At 35.9% G+C, this 17,554-nt stretch overlaps 1 protein-coding gene across 1 annotated transcript; it reads left to right on the top strand.

Annotated features, from left to right (window-relative positions):
- Positions 1-10,739: 10,739 nt before the first annotated feature.
- Positions 10,740-17,532, top strand: LOC100369749 (uncharacterized). The gene is made up of 7 exons (XM_085508272.1): positions 10,740-10,825; positions 13,263-13,417; positions 14,057-14,239; positions 14,998-15,133; positions 15,533-15,621; positions 16,244-16,291; positions 16,745-17,532. The coding sequence occupies exons 2-7, from the start codon at positions 13,334-13,336 to the stop codon at positions 16,844-16,846; spliced, it is 642 nt and encodes a 213-aa protein (XP_085364398.1). The 5' UTR covers positions 10,740-10,825; positions 13,263-13,333; the 3' UTR covers positions 16,847-17,532.
- The last annotated feature ends 22 nt before the right edge of the window (positions 17,533-17,554 follow it).

The following is a 17,554-nucleotide window of genomic DNA, read 5'->3' as shown; positions in this document are numbered from 1 at the left end:
GGATAAGCGCAATAATATGACAGAACCCCATGGCCTCACTCTGACTTTCGTGGGGTATAGAGTCATGCAGCCATGTTTTCATGAGTGATCTAGTGTATCCTGCAGCCATGTTTTCATGAGTGATGTGGTGTATCCTGCAGCCATGTTTTCATGAGTGATGTGGTGTATCCTGCAGCCATGTTTTCATGAGTGATGTAGTGTATCCTATAGCCATGTTTTCATGAGTGATGTGGTGTATCCTGCTGCCATGTTTTCACGAGTGATGTAGTGTATCCTGCAGCCATATTTTCATGAGTGATGTAGTGTATCTTGCAGCCATGTTTTCACCAGTGATGTGGTGTATCCTGCAGCCTTATTTTCATGAGTGATGTAGTGTATCCTGCAGCCATGTTTTCATGAGTGATGTAGTGTATCCTGCAGCCATGTTTTCATGAGTGATGTGGTGTATCCTGCTGCCATGTTTTCACGAGTGATGTAGTGTATCCTGCAGCCATATTTTCATGAGTGATGTAGTGTATCCTGCAGCCATATTTTCATGAGTGATGTGTATCCTGCAGCCATGTTTTCATGAGTGATGTGGTGTATCCTGCAGCCATATTTTCATGAGTGATGTGGTGTATCCTGCAGCCATGTTTTCATGAGTGATGTGGTGTATCCTGCAGCCATGTTTTCATGAGTGATGTGGTGTATCCTGCAGCCATGTTTTCATGAGTGATGTAGTGTATCCTGCAGCCATGTTTTCATGAGTGATGTGGTGTATCCTGCAGCCATATTTTCATGAGTGATGTAGTGTATCCTGCAGCCATGTTTTCATGAGTGATGTGGTGTATCCTGCAGCCATGTTTTCATGAGTGATGTAGTGTATCCTGCAGCCATGTTTTCATGAGTGATGTGGTGTATCCTGCAGCCATGTTTTCGTGAGTGATGTGGTGTATCCTGCAGCCATATTTTCATGAGTGATGTAGTGTATCCTGTAGCCATGTTTTCATGAGTGATGTGGTGTATCCTGCAGCCATGTTTTCATGAGTGATGTAGTGTATCCTGCAGCCATGTTTTCATGAGTGATGTGGTGTATCCTGCAGCCTTATTTTCATGAGTGATGTAGTGTATCCTGCAGCCATTATTTCATGAGTGATGTGGTGTATCCTGCAGCCATGTTTCATGAGTGATGTGGTGTATCCTGCTGCCATGTTTTCATGAGTGATGTAGTGTATCCTGCAGCCATATTTTCATGAGTGATGTAGTGTATCCTGCAGCCTTATTTTCATGAGTGATGTAGTGTATCCTGCAGCCATGTTTTCGTGAGTGATGTGGTGTATCCTGCAGCCTTATTTTCATGAGTGATGTGGTGTATCCTGCAGCCATATTTTCATGAGTGATGTGGTGTATCCTGCAGCCATGTTTTCATGAGTGACGTGGTGTATCCTGCAGCCATATTTTCATGAGTGATGTAGTGTATCCTGCAGCCATGTTTTCATGAGTGATGTAGTGTATCCTGCAGCCATGTTTTCATGAATGATGTGGTGTATCCTGCTGCCATGTTTTCACGAGTGATGTAGTGTATCCTGCAGCCATATTTTCATGAGTGATGTAGTGTATCCTGCAGCCATGTTTTCACCAGTGATGTGGTGTATCCTGCAGCCTTATTTTCATGAGTGATGTAGTGTATCCTGCAGCCATGTTTTCATGAGTGATGTAGTGTATCCTGCAGCCATGTTTTCATGAGTGATGTGGTGTATCCTGCTGCCATGTTTTCACGAGTGATGTAGTGTATCCTGCAGCCATATTTTCATGAGTGATGTAGTGTATCCTGCAGCCATATTTTCATGAGTGATGTAGTGTATCCTGCAGCCATGTTTTCATGAGTGATGTGGTGTATCCTGCAGCCATATTTTCATGAGTGATGTGGTGTATCCTGCAGCCATGTTTTCATGAGTGATGTGGTGTATCCTGCAGCCATGTTTTCATGAGTGATGTAGTGTATCCTGCAGCCATGTTTTCATGAGTGATGTGGTGTATCCTGCAGCCATATTTTCATGAGTGATGTAGTGTATCCTGCAGCCATGTTTTCATGAGTGATGTGGTGTATCCTGCAGCCATGTTTTCATGAGTGATGTAGTGTATCCTGCAGCCATGTTTTCATGAGTGATGTGGTGTATCCTGCAGCCATGTTTTCGTGAGTGATGTGGTGTATCCTGCAGCCATATTTTCATGAGTGATGTAGTGTATCTGCAGCCTTATTTTCATGAGTGATGTGGTGTCTCCTGCAGCCATGTTTTCATGAGTGATGTAGTGTATCCTGCAGCCATGTTTTCATGAGTGATTTGGTGTATCCTGCAGCCTTATTTTCATGAGTGATGTAGTGTATCCTGCAGCCATGTTTTCATGAGTGATGTAGTGTATCCTGCAGCCATGTTTTCATTAGTGATGTGGTGTATCCTGCAGCCTTATTTTCATGAGTGATGTAGTGTATCCTGCAGCCATATTTTCATGAGTGATGTAGTGTATCCTGCAGCCATATTTTCATGAGTGATGTGGTGTATCCTGCAGCCATATTTTCATGAGTGATGTGGTGTATCCTGCAGCCATATTTTCATGAGTGATGTGGTGTATCCTGCAGCCATGTTTTCATGAGTGATGTAGTGTATCCTGCAGCCATGTTTTCATGAGTGATGTGGTGTATCCTGCAGCCTTATTTTCATGAGTGATGTGGTGTATCCTGCAGCCATATTTTCGTGAGTGATGTGATGTATCCTGCAGCCATGTTTTCATGAGTGATGTAGTGTATCCTGCAGCCATGTTTTCATGAGTGATGTGGTGTATCCTGCAGCCATGTTTTCATAAGTGATGTGGTGTATCCTGCAGCCATGTTTTCATGAGTGATGGAGTGTATCCTGCAGCCATTATTTCATGAGTGATGTGGTGTATCCTGCAGCCATGTTTTCATGAGTGATGGAGTGTATCCTGCAGCCATTATTTCATGAGTGATGTAGTGTATCCTGCAGCCATGTTTTCATGAGTGATGTGGTGTATCCTGCAGCCATGTTTTCATGAGTGATGTGGTGTATCCTGCAGCCATGTTTTCATGAGTGATGTAGTGTATCCTGCAGCCATGTTTTCATGAGTGATGTAGTGTATCCTGCAGCCATATTTTCATGAGTGATGTGGTGTATCCTGCAGCCATGTTTTCATGAGTGATGTAGTGTATCCTGCAGCCATGTTTTCATGAGTGATGTGGTGTATCCTGCAGCCATGTTTTCATGGGTGATGTGGTGTATCCTGCAGCCATGTTTTCATGAGTGATGTGGTGTATCCTGCAGCCATGTTTTCATGAGTGATGTGGTGTATCCTGCAGCCATATTTTCATGAGTGATGTGGTGTATCCTGCAGCCATATTTTCTTGAGTGATGTGGTGTATCCTGCAGCCATGTTTTCATGAGTGATGTAGTATATCCTGCAGCCATGTTTTCATGAGTGATGTAGTGTATCCTGCAGCCATATTTTCATGAGTGATGTGGTGTACAATGTATCCTGCAGCCACGTTTTCATGAGTGATGTAGTGTATCCTGCAGCCATGTTTTCATGAGTGATGTGGTGTATCCTGCAGCCATGTTTTCACGAGTGATGTGGTATATCTGCAGCCATATTTTCATGAGTGATGTAGTGTATCCTGCAGCCATGTTTTCATGAGTGATGTAGTATATCCTGCAGCCATGTTTTCATGAGTGATTTAGTGTATCCTGCAGCCATATTTTCATGAGTGATGAGGTGTATCCTGCAGCCACGTTTTCATGAGTGATGTAGTGTATCCTGCAGCCATGTTTTCATGAGTGATGTGGTATATCTGCAGCCATATTTTCATGAGTGATGTAGTGTATCCTGCAGCCATGTTTTCACGAGTGATGTGGTGTATCTGCAGCCATGTTTTCGTGAGTGATGTGGTGTATCCTGCAGCCATGTTTTCACGAGTGATGTGGTATATCTGCAGCCATATTTTCATGAGTGATGTAGTGTATCCTGCAGCCATATTTTCATGAGTGATGTGGTGTATCCTGCAGCCATGTTTTCACGGGTGATGTGGTATATCTGCAGCCATATTTTCATGAGTGATGTAGTGTATCCTGCAGCCATGTTTTCACGAGTGATGTGGTGTATCTGCAGCCATATTTTCACGAGTGATGTGGTGTATCCTGCAGCCATGTTTTCATGAGTGATGTAGTGTATCCTGCAGCCATATTTTCATGAGTGATGTGGTGTATCCTGCAGCCATGTTTTCATGAGTGATGTGGTGTATCTGCAGCCATGTTTTCGTGAGTGATGTAGTGTATCCTGCAGCCATGTTTTCATGAGTGATGTGGTGTATCCTGCAGCCATGTTTTCACGAGTGATGTGGTGTATCCTGCAGCCATGTTTTCATGAGTGATGTGGTGTATCCTGCAGCCATGTTTTCATGAGTGATGTGGTGTATCCTGCAGCCATGTTTTCATGAGTGATGTAGTGTATCCTGCAGCCATGTTTTCATGAGTAATGTGGTGTATCCTGCAGCCATATTTTCATGAGTGATGTAGTGTATCCTGTAGCCATGTTTTCATGAGTGATGTGGTGTATCCTGCAGCCATGTTTTCATGAGTGATGTGGTGTATCCTGCAGCCATGTTTTCATGAGTGATGTGGTGTATCCTGCAGCCATGTTTTCATGAGTGATGTGGTGTATCCTGCAGCCATATTTTCATGAGTGATGTGGTGTATCCTGCAGCCATATTTTCATGAGTGATGTGGTGTATCCTGCAGCCATATTTTCATGAGTGATGTGGTGTATCCTGCAGCCATATTTTCATGAGTGATGTGGTGTATCCTGCAGCCACGTTTTCATGAGTGATGTGGTGTATCCTGCAGCCACGTTTTCATGAGTGATGTGGTATATCTGCAGCCATGTTTTCATGAGTGATGTGGTGTATCCTGCAGCCACGTTTTCATGAGTGATGTAGTGTATCCTGCAGCCATGTTTTCATGAGTGATGTGGTGTATCCTGCAGCCTTATTTTCATGAGTGATGTGGTGTATCTGCAGCCATATTTTCATGAGTGATGTAGTGTATCCTGCAGCCATGTTTTCACCAGTGATGTGGTGTATCCTGCTGCCATATTTTCATGAGTGATGTGGTGTATCCTGCAGCCATGTTTTCATGAGTGATGTGGTGTATCTGCAGCCATGTTTTCATGAGTGATGTAGTGTATCCTGCAGCCATGTTTTCATGAGTGATGTGGTGTATCCTGCAGCCATGTTTTCATGAGTGATGTGGTATATCCTGCAGCCATATTTTCATGAGTGATGTGGTGTATCCTGCAGCCATGTTTTCATGAGTGATGTAGTGTATCCTGCAGCCATGTTTTCATGAGTGATGTGGTGTATCCTGCAGCCATGTTTTCATGAGTGATGTAGTGTATCCTGCAGCCATGTTTTCATGAGTGATGTGGTGTATCCTGCAGCCATGTTTTCATGAGTGATGTAGTGTATCCTGTAGCCATGTTTTCATGAGTGATGTGGTGTATCCTGCAGCCATGTTTTCGTGAGTGATGTGGTGTATCCTGCAGCCATATTTTCATGAGTGATGTAGTGTATCTGCAGCCGTATTTTCATGAAAGAAGGAATTAAAATACTGCATCATACACCACATCATGAGTGTCCACTGGGTTTTTTTAACAATTGGTCTGAATAAATCGCAAAAATATAACATTTAAAAAAAAATATTTTTGTACCAAGCAATAGTTCCAAACATTTAAATGTTGTTTCTCTCAACTATATTTTCTATATGCAATTTGCAAGTGCTTAGATATACTAGTAATAAAAGAAAATTATACGTGCAGGGAAACTCCATCTTCATCGCATATACTAAATTTTCAAATTACCAATGATTTTTTGTTTTCCCTTTTATTACAGGTGTCCACTACATTTGTACAAGACAAATAAATGAATATTGTTGTAACTGTAGTAGTCAAATACTAAACATGTGTCTTGGAAGACGTATTGTCACTGACATCTGCTTCAAATAAATCCCAAGACCCCCCCCCCCCCTTCAAGATGAGATCAGGTAAGACAGTTGTTGGTTTTTTAGCACCAATGTTATCGTAACTTCAATTCTCTATTTTTAAGCAAATTTTTGCCATTTTTGATGAAAATTTTTATTTTCAACGTCTTCTTGAGAACTACCAGACGATTGCATTGATACATGTATGTTATATTTAAGTAACTTGGGTGGACATCTATCAGAAGTTGTGCCATTCTATACATGTATCATCAGTTCTATATATTTGGCAAATATTTTTGTATTTCTTGATAAAAAATTATATTTTTGAATTCTTCTTGAACACTACCAATCTAATTGCTTTGATTTGCTGTATACATTATTTTTGTGAACAATTTTTTCTCAACTTGGCTACCACAAAGTTCTTTTAGAACATTACATTCAGGTCTGAGCTTATCTAGTCATTTAGATTGCTTTAAACTGTAGGCTAGCATACATTGTAGCTTGCTTTCAAAACTGACACAGTTCTAACTATATAATAACTCAAAGATTGTCACAACAAATTTTTGTATACACCTGGTCAGTTTTGTAATAATGACGTTTTTTCCATTCAACGTTTCACCCTAGAATTTAGGGCTTCTTCAGGAAAAATATTGTAAAACAAATAGATACAGTGTGTAAATGATTGTGATTGAAAATGGTACAGTGAAAATAACGTGATTACAAGTATAATGTATTTACAAAAATAATAATAATACAGAGACTTACCTCTGTTGGGTTGCCTTGAGATGTAAATTGGCATAACCCATACAGAGGGTGGACACCTATTTATAGGTGTACTAGTAATAGGTGGCGCTGTTAGATAAATATGCCCTCACTGGCGGATGTTAATGCCCAGTGGTGTGTGTGTAGTAAATTTTCTTCTAAGGTGGTCGTCTGTTTTGTTAATTTTTTAGTATGCCAATAAATGAAATCTCGTCTATGTCATGGTTGGTTTTATTAATTAATATGCATGGCTACTGGTGTGTCCTGGTTGTGTCTCACTGTCGATAGGTGGTTATTAAATCTGGTTCTGAGCTTTGTCTTTGTTTCGCCAACATATTGTTTTTGACATCATTTGCAAGTGATGAGATAAATGACATTTCTAGTTGTGCAAGTACTGGGGTGCTGTATGGTATATACTTTGTTATTTATGGTGCTATGGAAATTTGTAGTTTTATGTGAAAATTTGCAAACATTGCAACCCCTCTTTGAACCGCATTTTGTGAAACCAGGTGGGAGAGTCAAGTTTTTTAGTAGGCTGTGAACAAGAATATCCCGGAGATTTTTGCATCATGGTGACTTTTGTAGAATGTGGAAGTGAGAGTGTGTGATTTGTTTAATATTAGGATGTTTTGGATTAAATGTAGTTACATGTACGAGTGGTACACAAGAATCACTTTGTTTAGGTTTGTATGATATGTTTTCTCTTGGTATTGTTTTGGCACGATTAGTTTCCATACCTGGTTACTATCTCTGATGTCTGTAATTGAATGTTATTTTTATGCACAAAAGATTACAATTTTTGGTTTATGTGCATCTCTATTCTTAACTGTTGGACATCCAAGTAAAGTACAACAAACAACTAAACAATCAAGTGATGACATATGTAATTAATTTCAGAGTTTTTATTGTTATATTCGATGTTACAGTGATACAGCCAAGTGTAATGCATAAATTATGTTAATTAGGATCAATCTACATCAGCACATGGTCGGTATTGACCAATCAGTGTTTGTTTAACTTCTGCTCGCGTGCAGTTCAATTTCTGTTTTTTACCATGTTCCTGTTACAGTCATACATTTTCTTACCGCTGTATTTTACTGGAGTCATTTTCAAAATAAATAGTATACAGGTTGTGATTGTATCATTATCGGAAAACCTTACCATCTGTATTTCTGTGACACTGTTCACAACATTCTCGCCAAAATCAAGCTTATTTCAGATCACAACATTCCTGTACATTGTAAGCAGTATTAAGTAATTGAAATGCTAGAAAGATCAACTTGTTGCATCTAGCCCTGGGTCTTATAGTTTTATACACTTTATACATGTCTGAAATCTGATGTATGGTTTGTTCATTTTGTTACGATAGAGAAGTTGTACTAAGCAATGTTTTCCACTGAGATCAAAATATTCATGACCTGCATGCTAGAAATGGTGTTGGTCCTGCATGAAAATTGCTGGTCACCAATAAACATATGATAAATTGTACAGAGCATAAAAATGGACTGATAGAGGCGAACTCTATGTAGTTTTGATGAACCAAAGATAAATTTGTCGCTATAAAAATAATTGTTTGTTGATTTGAACAGTGTTTATCATCATAACAATAGACTGAACAAAAGCTGACCTGCTGGGCCAACATGTTCTAGAATTTGTCAGTCCTATTGTAAGTTTGAGGCATCCCAGTAATCTGCTTTAGTTGAGAGCAATTCATCTCCCGTCACCGTGACAGTGTCATTTCAAATAATAAAACCAAGCTTTCATGTAAAAATGTTGCAAAATTTAAAATGTGCAAGCATGCACTCACACAAAAACTACCACAACCTGAGACATTTGTAAAATATATCCAAATGTATTTCAGATCTTTGGGATCTATTTAAAAATACAAGTACGCTCCCAAAAATGCTACAGGATTAATAATAATTACGGAGTAGCCTACATTTTACCACTAACTGGGGTGTATAGGTTAAAATTGACTGTGATCATTGTTTCAAATAAAAAGAAAATAGTGTGTTTTCAGGTGTTTTTATTTACCTGCTACCGGTATATCAATTCTTCACACAAAATGCTGGCTGTAAGTCATCTTATTATTTTATTTGAAAAATGCTTCTGTATATAGACCTGCAGCATCTTGGTGATGATAATTGCAATACTACTGGTAATTTAAATAACAAAAATTAAAATTAAACTTGTATGTCTATTGATCATAATGGGTTCTTGATGCAAGTCATTTTTTTCCAGCAGATTGCTTTGATTTGAGGTGTACATTATTTTTGTGAACAATTTGTTCCTGACTTGGCTACCTTTTAAAAATTTGGTCTGAAATTTGTAACTATAATTCAACGTGTTACGTGTACGCAATCTAAATTTATGGAGGATAGTGTTTTTTTTTATTAGTTTGTCTGCTAATACCTGGTAGTTTAAAAACACTTTTTAATGCCACCATTTTTTCCATTGAAATGTTGTTGCAATAATGACTAAATATGTAATTTTCTATATTTTCTTTAATCTTGAACCAAATGGATCTAATTTATTTTGGCTTACAGATTACAGTGTTTTCTCCTATCTCTGACTTACAAACTCCTTACTTCTCAGATGCTAATAATCTCGGGAACGAACATCTGGGCATTTTCACCGCCTGATAAACACAACCAGTGAAAACAATGATTGAGGGCACCCATTTTTATGGCAAAACATGTTGAAAAATTAAATTGTGAAGTGTGCCGTATTAAATAAAGCTTTTACTTATTTCTGAAATTCCATTACTGTTCAAAAAAAGGCATTCATACTACCGTATTATTTATATTTGTATCCAAAAACTTCCGGCCCAATTATAGTCCAACTTTTGACAAACTTATAGTAGGAAAACAATACTTTTGTTTCCAGCCACAAATACAAATCCTTATGTAAGAATAGGAATCAAATTGATACACACATGTATAGCAACAAATTTTCTGAAATGTTCCAGGGATAGCTAGATAAATTATAAAATAAATTATAAAGAGTATTGCATATCAAATGCTGCTAAATAAATTACTGAGAAAATTAATTCATATGACTGAGAAAGTACAACAAAAAATACAGAGAAGAGTTAAAAATACTTTTGTTTTAATTTGTTATTTGCCATCTTGAAAATTCTATTATTATAAAACATTTACATGGAAATTAGAATATACAGCACTATTAAATAAAGTACTGTAAAATGACTAATTTTCACTGGGTTTAAATTTAGCTGATTTACCATTTCAGGCATATTCAATGGGTTTTAAATTCACGGTTTTATCATTTAGATAATGTGTTCAATGCAAAATTTTACATATTTACTCAGTTTTAATTTAGCGCATTTTCCAGTCAGCAAAATAAGCAAAATTAAAACCCAGTGAATAATTACCCCCTTTACAGTATACTAGTGTATTACAATATGGTACCTTGCAGTGTACATGTAAATTCCAAGTATTATGCATATTATAGGCATTGTTTAGTGAATTAAATTTAAAAAAAACAAGAAGATAAATAAACAAAACACCCCGGGTACACTCAAAACCAAATGATGCACTATCTAGTAAGAACCAAATTCCTCATGAAAAACTTGCCATTTACTCAAAAAGACTTGTTATCAGTATTTTTCAGTTATTCAAGTTCCCCCCAAAAGTTTCCCTCCTTGACAGACATGTTTGATGGATGCATTACAATTGGCTGTGGATGTAATTATTGTGTCTTATTGACAACAAACAGACAAGTAGATTTGGCCCCTCCCCCGTGTACTTGTGTGGGAATGCCTAACAATTGTTTCAGATTGAAGTTAAAATTCAACTATTGTTCTCTTGACTTTCAATAGTGGGTCATTGTAAAGAGTGGGGACACCCTATCTATTGTCCAAATCAGTTGGCTGTGTTCCAGAACATAGTGGCAGTTACCACTGTTGTAAACGGGCGCTTGGCTTCGTTCCATAGTCCCCTAACAGTGACATTCCAAGCAGCAAGTAGCATTATTGCCTTCAGCTGTGCTATCTCAACTGCATAGGTTCTGTCTAACAGGTAAAATCACTATCTTATTTTTTTTTGGATTTGTGTTTGAGAGAATCTCTCACTTGTAAATCTATAATATATCCTAAATTCAATGATTTATTTCTTGTATGAAAGATGTAGAGTAAACCACTGATTAATAGTTTAATTTTGAACTTACTCTCAGCGTTTAATTAGTTATTAGGCAGTTTTGCAGTTTGCAAGAAAAGTAATTTGTAGCTTAAGTCCCTAAAGTATATTTCTCTTGTTTTAACGCAAGAGTCATTTGCAGGAATTATAAATTGTTAAGCAAAATAGATATTCTGATAGGTTAGAAAAATAGATATACATGTTGTACTTGGTGTTTCAAATAGTGCCACAGCTTTGTATACTCTACTTTCATAAATTCATATTTTTTTCATTCAGACACCAGTTTATTTATGAATTTTTTTTACAGTGCTGTAAATAGCAGGTCATTTTTTTATCACCTGGTCAAAGAAAATAACCATCTGTTGTGGCATTATCATTGCCCTGCTGTGTTTGGTTTACAGATAAGAGGGTCAATTTTTTAATTTTCCTGTTCTATTGTATTTGCAATGCTGCAGTGTGTAATGGTATTTGAATGGGTGGGTGGAAAACTAGAAATTCGGCCTTATTAAATGTACTGGGACTACTGTAAAATAATTTATATTAGCTAGAATTAATATTTACTGAGAAGGCATTTGGGCCATTTTGCATGACATTTATTTTTTACTGAATTTTGATGAGTTGAATGCAAAACATATGAAAAAAAGTATTTTCACTGATTCATTCTTTCAGCGAAAAAATAAAGTACTAAATAGTATTGGCATGTCACTTTTGTTCTACTGTACTGTAAAATACTCTTAAAATGAATTATAAGAATATTAATTTATCTAAAGTACTACAATCTGATTGTGAGAGCAAGCTTTATTTTGAATTCATGAAATTACAGGGCAATTAAATTACCTACAATAACTTGTTTTACAGTAAAAATGTGCAGTTGTTTTCCACATATAATAATCAGAGTTACTATAAAATAGGTAATTTAAACCCAAAATTACCAGTAACTGTGTCATTACAAGAATATTTTTCAACTACATTTTGTATTTCAAGTTCTTACTAGACATAGATTCTTATTTATATTTCTCTCCAATGAAATGGTGCAAATGTTGACAGATTAATTAAAACACAGTAAATAGTAGTGAGTGTTAAAATGCAGGTGATTATGGAGTGAAAGGTTTACTTGGCATGTGATTCTGTTACTTTTATGGAGGCATTCAGGAGACTATATTGTGCAGTAGTGCATTGACTATTTCTATTGTTGTACTTGACAATTGGTTTATGTAAATTAACCCGCCCACTAATCATTTACATAACAGTCACTAACAGTCGTAACAGTCACTGTTAATGATTGTCAGTGGTCACCTGATTCAAATACTTGTATACTGTAGAATACTTTACTGTAGAATATTTTATACGCTATTTTCGCTGAAGGGAAGATTCCGTGAAAATAAAATCCAGCGAATATACTTTTTTTCCTATATTTCACATCAAACTCATCAAAAATCAGTGAAAATAAATTCCATACAAAACGCCCAAAAAGCCTTTTCAGCGAAAATAAAGTATTCCACAGTAACAGCAAGTATAATGTACAGAGATGGTGATCGTTACACCTGTCCAAGTTTGTTCATGCAAGCTTCAACATTTTATTTAAACATGCATGTAACTGCTTTATTTTTATTTAACCTGTTGTGTTGACACTGCTATAGGGTGCACAGGTACACAAGTGTTTCCATGTACTTTTTCTATATTTATGTGCCTGGGGATCAAAGTTCATGGCTGGGATATATAAAATAAATATGTGGCACACTCTTATGGAAAGTGCTGTACTACCGTATTTGCTCTATTAGTGCATTTCTAGGTAATATAAACCCAAAAATCAGATTTGTTATGATCCACTAATTATTATTTTGGACCATGGAAACATGTAATATATATAAGCGTATGCTCTTCTTTGGTAATGGTACTTTACATAATTAATGCAATCAGCAAGCCCGTCATTTTGAATGAGTGTGTGGTCACAGTTATGTCGCTTGAAGGCTTATTAAATATTTGAATTTGAATAAAAGCTGATGAACAGTATTCACATATTGTTATAAATACTCGTGTTCATAAACTAAAATACAGCATTCTGCCTTTCACTTTTTTCAGTGTGTTTTATATTCTGATTTTCTTTTGAAATGATTAGTTATAACTTTCTGTAGTTAAGCACATGAACTTAATTTCTCAGTTACCAGTCAAAAAAAAATAGCAGAACTAAGACCCAGTGATTAATCAATGCATTTAGCGTTAATGAATAAAATAATCGACCAAGTTTTTTTCATCTCTCGATGCAACCAGATTCATGTTATTCACAATTACCATATCTGTACCCCTGTGTATTTTACAGTAGCTGTATCCAGTAAAGTTTGGATTCCTGTACTATCACCTCAGGTTGTACGTTCACACGAAACTGTGAAAATGACGAAAGAAAGAAAAAACAGAAGACGTGAGGTCGTTGCTGAGGATGTCACAGATAGTTTCCGTCCACCATATTCAGTACAGGTCAGTTTTGATTCAGTCACATGATCACTTGGACATACCGGTACTATAAAACATGTTTGTTTTTTTAGCTAATCTTTAATTCTGCTAATTCAAGATGTTGCTAATTTAAAAGACAGTATATTCGCACAATAAGTTCTTTGGGACTTCAGCTGAATTAAGATTCTGTTACTGCAGAATACTTTATTTTCGTTTGGAATTAATTTTCGCTGAAGGAATGATTCGGTGAAAAAAATTCATTGAATATACCTTTTTTCCTATATTTTACATTCAACTTGACACAAATCAGTGAAAATAAATTCCATACAAAACACCCAAAAAGTCTATTCAGCAAAAAATAATTTCAGCTAAAAAAAAGTATTTTACAGTAATTCATTAAATAAATCAAATTTGTTAAAATGGCATGTAGCTATTTAAATATATCTTGCTGTATACCATATAGCTGGGGTGATGGGGCTTTGTCACTTGCCTAAGAAACTAAACCATGAGCCATTTTGATTTTACATACTACCGGTAGTAACTGCTTCTTTCGAGCAACCAACCTGGACAAGTATTTTTTGAGATCTGTGCCTCTCTATTGTGCCATTCCTCGTAATTATATTGTTGTATGATTGGAACTGAAGACATGTAATTTAATTACAGTCATCAGAGTTTAAAAAGCCATGGACACCGATGGGAAAGTCTTGTTTTGTCACACTGAAAATGAGAGAGGAGTCTCAACAACCAGAGATGTCTGCATTTGTGAAAGAAATCGTCTTGAGAAGACGTCAGTCTGCGGAGGACAGTGCTGACTCAAATGAAGAAGAGATCAAACTGACCAAGAGAGTGAGTAATAGGTGATATTTCACTCACTGTGGCATCTCGCATATTGTGTGAAACGTGCGAACCGAACGTCTGATTAGCACAGGTCTCACAGTGAACTAAAAATGGTCTCTTCTACCCTATTTAGCATTTAGTATCAGTATTTAGAAAAATTGGAAAGTACTGGTAATATTGGTTTGATTATTTTTTTTAAATAAAAATGGTCATAGTGATGAAAGTAGAACATTCTCATTCTTCTTAATGACATTGCAATTTATTTTCATAGTTACTGTAATGCGGAAAATGTTATCATCCATTGCATTGGGTAGTCACTGGAATGGATGTCAAGTACATAAACCATGGGGTTCTTTACTTGGAAAGTTCTTCAATATTTTTGTAAATACCAGAAAAGGTATAAAATAGTGAACATTTCTATCAGTGAAAATGATATAAAGTGTTGATACATATACTGGGTTTAATAGTGATATATCATTACAGTCACACTTCATTGTATATGATACATGTATTGAAGTAACCAAGTCGACACTGCATCCTATGCTCAAAATGTCCCAAAACTGTGAGCACAAGCTGAATAATTGTTTTGCTTGCTTCAGTGTAACTTGGTTATGAATTTAACTGGCTGAATACAAGATTCAAAGTCAGTGGAGTGATAACTGACTTTTGTATTCGAACAAATCAAGATTTTTATTCTGTAACTCTCATTAGTTCTGTATTGTATGAATGCTAATAACTTTTTAATAAAATTTTTGTCTTGATTTCAGACATGGTGTGCTGCTCCTTTTAGTAAATCTTCCAGTTCATGTAATCTTCAACAAACACATTTACGGTCCTCACCACGAAGATCAAATAAGAAGAAAACCAAAAACCCACTACAAAGAGCCAAATGGATTTTAAAAGGTATGTACAAGTGTGTTAAATCGTGGCGTTAATTACGCTAGCATTACCTCAGTGTTTTCACCCTGAAGATAAATATTATGGCATTTTAAGCAGCTTTAGTTTTGCAGGGAGAAAACACACAAGTCAGTGAAATTTTGTAAAAGTGATTGGAGGGTCTTACATGTATGACATGGGAGCGTCAGGGTCTTTCGTAAATTTTTGTATGCTATGAAATCATCAAAATGCAAAAATTCCTAGTGCTGAAAATTAATGGTGTTAAAATACCTATTTGTCTGCCGGGTGGATATGATAAAAGAAAACATTTCTGATTTCATTTCTTTGGCAGTTAAAAAAATGTATGTACTTAAATTTTGTGTAATTTATCTAATATATTTTTCTCATTTTTTTATTCATTTTCAGATTCAAGGCACCATATAGCTGATGCATGGCAGAGAATCTCACATCTTGTTACCGAGGGTGAATTGGAAAAGTGCAATGCTAAACTAAATGTAAAGTACAACAGAACAATTTAAAATAATGTATAAAGTACGCTATTAAAAATACATCTCCAATAGAAGCACAAATAAATCAAAAAACTCTCAGACTGTCTTTTACTTGCATTGCATACTGAATTATAAAACAATGACATATTTTTGCCTTAGATACACTTATGTCATTTATTTCATATACACTAATCATAGAGCAAATATGATATTGTTTACTGGATTAAAAAGATTATTTATTTCGACATTTGATACACACCATTTACCTAATCATAATGCTACTCGTAGAGCAAATACATGTAATTTACATAAGCGCATACCATACTACTACTGAAAAATCTGTATTAGAAGCCAAGTTTTCTATTGAAATTGTATATTGCAATTGAAGGGATGCAGCTTCTATTAGAGCATCTACACATATGAGAAATGGTGAATTTTTGGTTCTCGATTGTTCAAAAAGAATACAGATTTTACGATAATAGAGCAAATGATGTACATACCATCGGTATATGAATACATTTTTGTTTACCACACTGACATCATCTACTTATATTTTAGTATCCATTTGATTACACTTATTTTTCACATTCTTCTCATTTAACAAAATGAATGTGTTTGTGTTCTCTAGGGACACAGTGAAGTCTGGCTGTATTGCAATCTTGGTGATGCTGAAAAGGTAGGTGTATACATCTTATGTAACAAATACTGTGAATTATACTATATTGATATTTTATCATCTTTAATTGGGTTTTGAAGTTTATGGATTTTAATTTTAATTGTTCTCACGGATTTTACTTGTCAGCAAAAAAATTCAATTAAATCCATTATTGTCATCAGAAACTTGAAGAAAATGTCTCAAGGCAAGGTTTGTCAACATCTGAGCACAACATTCTTGGCAGCTACAGTAAAGTATGAAAGCTGTTTTTCCCTTTCATTTTGGCTATCCATTGGACCTTTCAGCTGGCAATGTATTAAAAGGACAGCATTTAAATCTCATTTGAACAAACAATGTACTTTACAGATGATATTTCTTATCTTGCTATGAAAAAGAGGATGACAATGATATATACAAGTTCTGTCATTTTTAAACTCCCAAAAATTCTAAACTTTATATTTTCTTTATTTCCAGGTTGCTGAAATCTTACAAGAAAAGTTACTTGTCAGATCAGGGAAATCAGGATCTTTAGGATCATGGACATTAAATTATAAACAATACGTGTTATCCAGTTGAACATAATATGCAGTCGTGACCAACCAATATATTAACCAGTGGTTACCAACCAATATATTAACCAGTGGTTATCAAGCAATATATTAACCAGTGGTTATCAAGAAATATATTAACCAGTGGTTACCAACCAATATATTAACCAGTGGTTATCAAGCAATATTTTAACCAGTGGTTACCAAGAATATATTAACCAGTGGTTACCAACCAATATATTAACCAGTGGTTACCAATTAATATATTAACCAGCAGTTACCAACCAATATATTAACCAGTGGTTACCAACCAATATATTAACCAGCAGTTACCAACCAATATATTAACTAGTGGTGACCAACCAATGCTAGTTATGAAAGTTGTAATGAACTGACAACTGCAGATATGCTTTGAACTTACCGGTAATTCTAAACCAACCTGTGCTAGGTTGACCTTGCAATACCATTCCTTGCGAGTGGCTACATTGACTGAAATGTCTTATTTTTTTATTTGTCTGACTGTAAGTTATAGCACCCTCTATGGCACACTGTATGACCTTTTACACATGAGATTATAATAATATTAGAATTCAATTTCCTTTTATTGAAATAATGTTAAATTTTCAATGATTGACATGTACATAATGTAATAAGTTAAGTATGATCATTTGATGTCATTCTGTTTACAGAAAATACTGCATTTGCTCTATTAGAAACACATGCTGTATAAACCTAA

This window comes from Saccoglossus kowalevskii, chromosome 15, assembly GCF_978046115.1.
Source record: "Saccoglossus kowalevskii chromosome 15, keSacKowa6.1, whole genome shotgun sequence".
NCBI classification, from domain to species: Eukaryota; Metazoa; Hemichordata; class Enteropneusta; family Harrimaniidae; genus Saccoglossus; species Saccoglossus kowalevskii.
Note: the sequence above shows the minus strand (reverse complement) of the source record. Positions and strands in the feature narration are given on the sequence as shown.

Excerpts from the sequence above, each read along its gene's own strand:
- LOC100369749 (XM_085508272.1), top strand. The coding sequence starts at position 13,334 with ATGACGAAAGAAAGAAAAAACAGAAGACGTGAGGTCGTTGCTGAGGAT. Across the intron at positions 14,240-14,997 it reads AGATCAAACTGACCAAGAGA|ACATGGTGTGCTGCTCCTTT; the intron begins GTGAGTAATAGG and ends TCTTGATTTCAG. Across the intron at positions 15,134-15,532 it reads AGCCAAATGGATTTTAAAAG|ATTCAAGGCACCATATAGCT; the intron begins GTATGTACAAGT and ends ATTCATTTTCAG.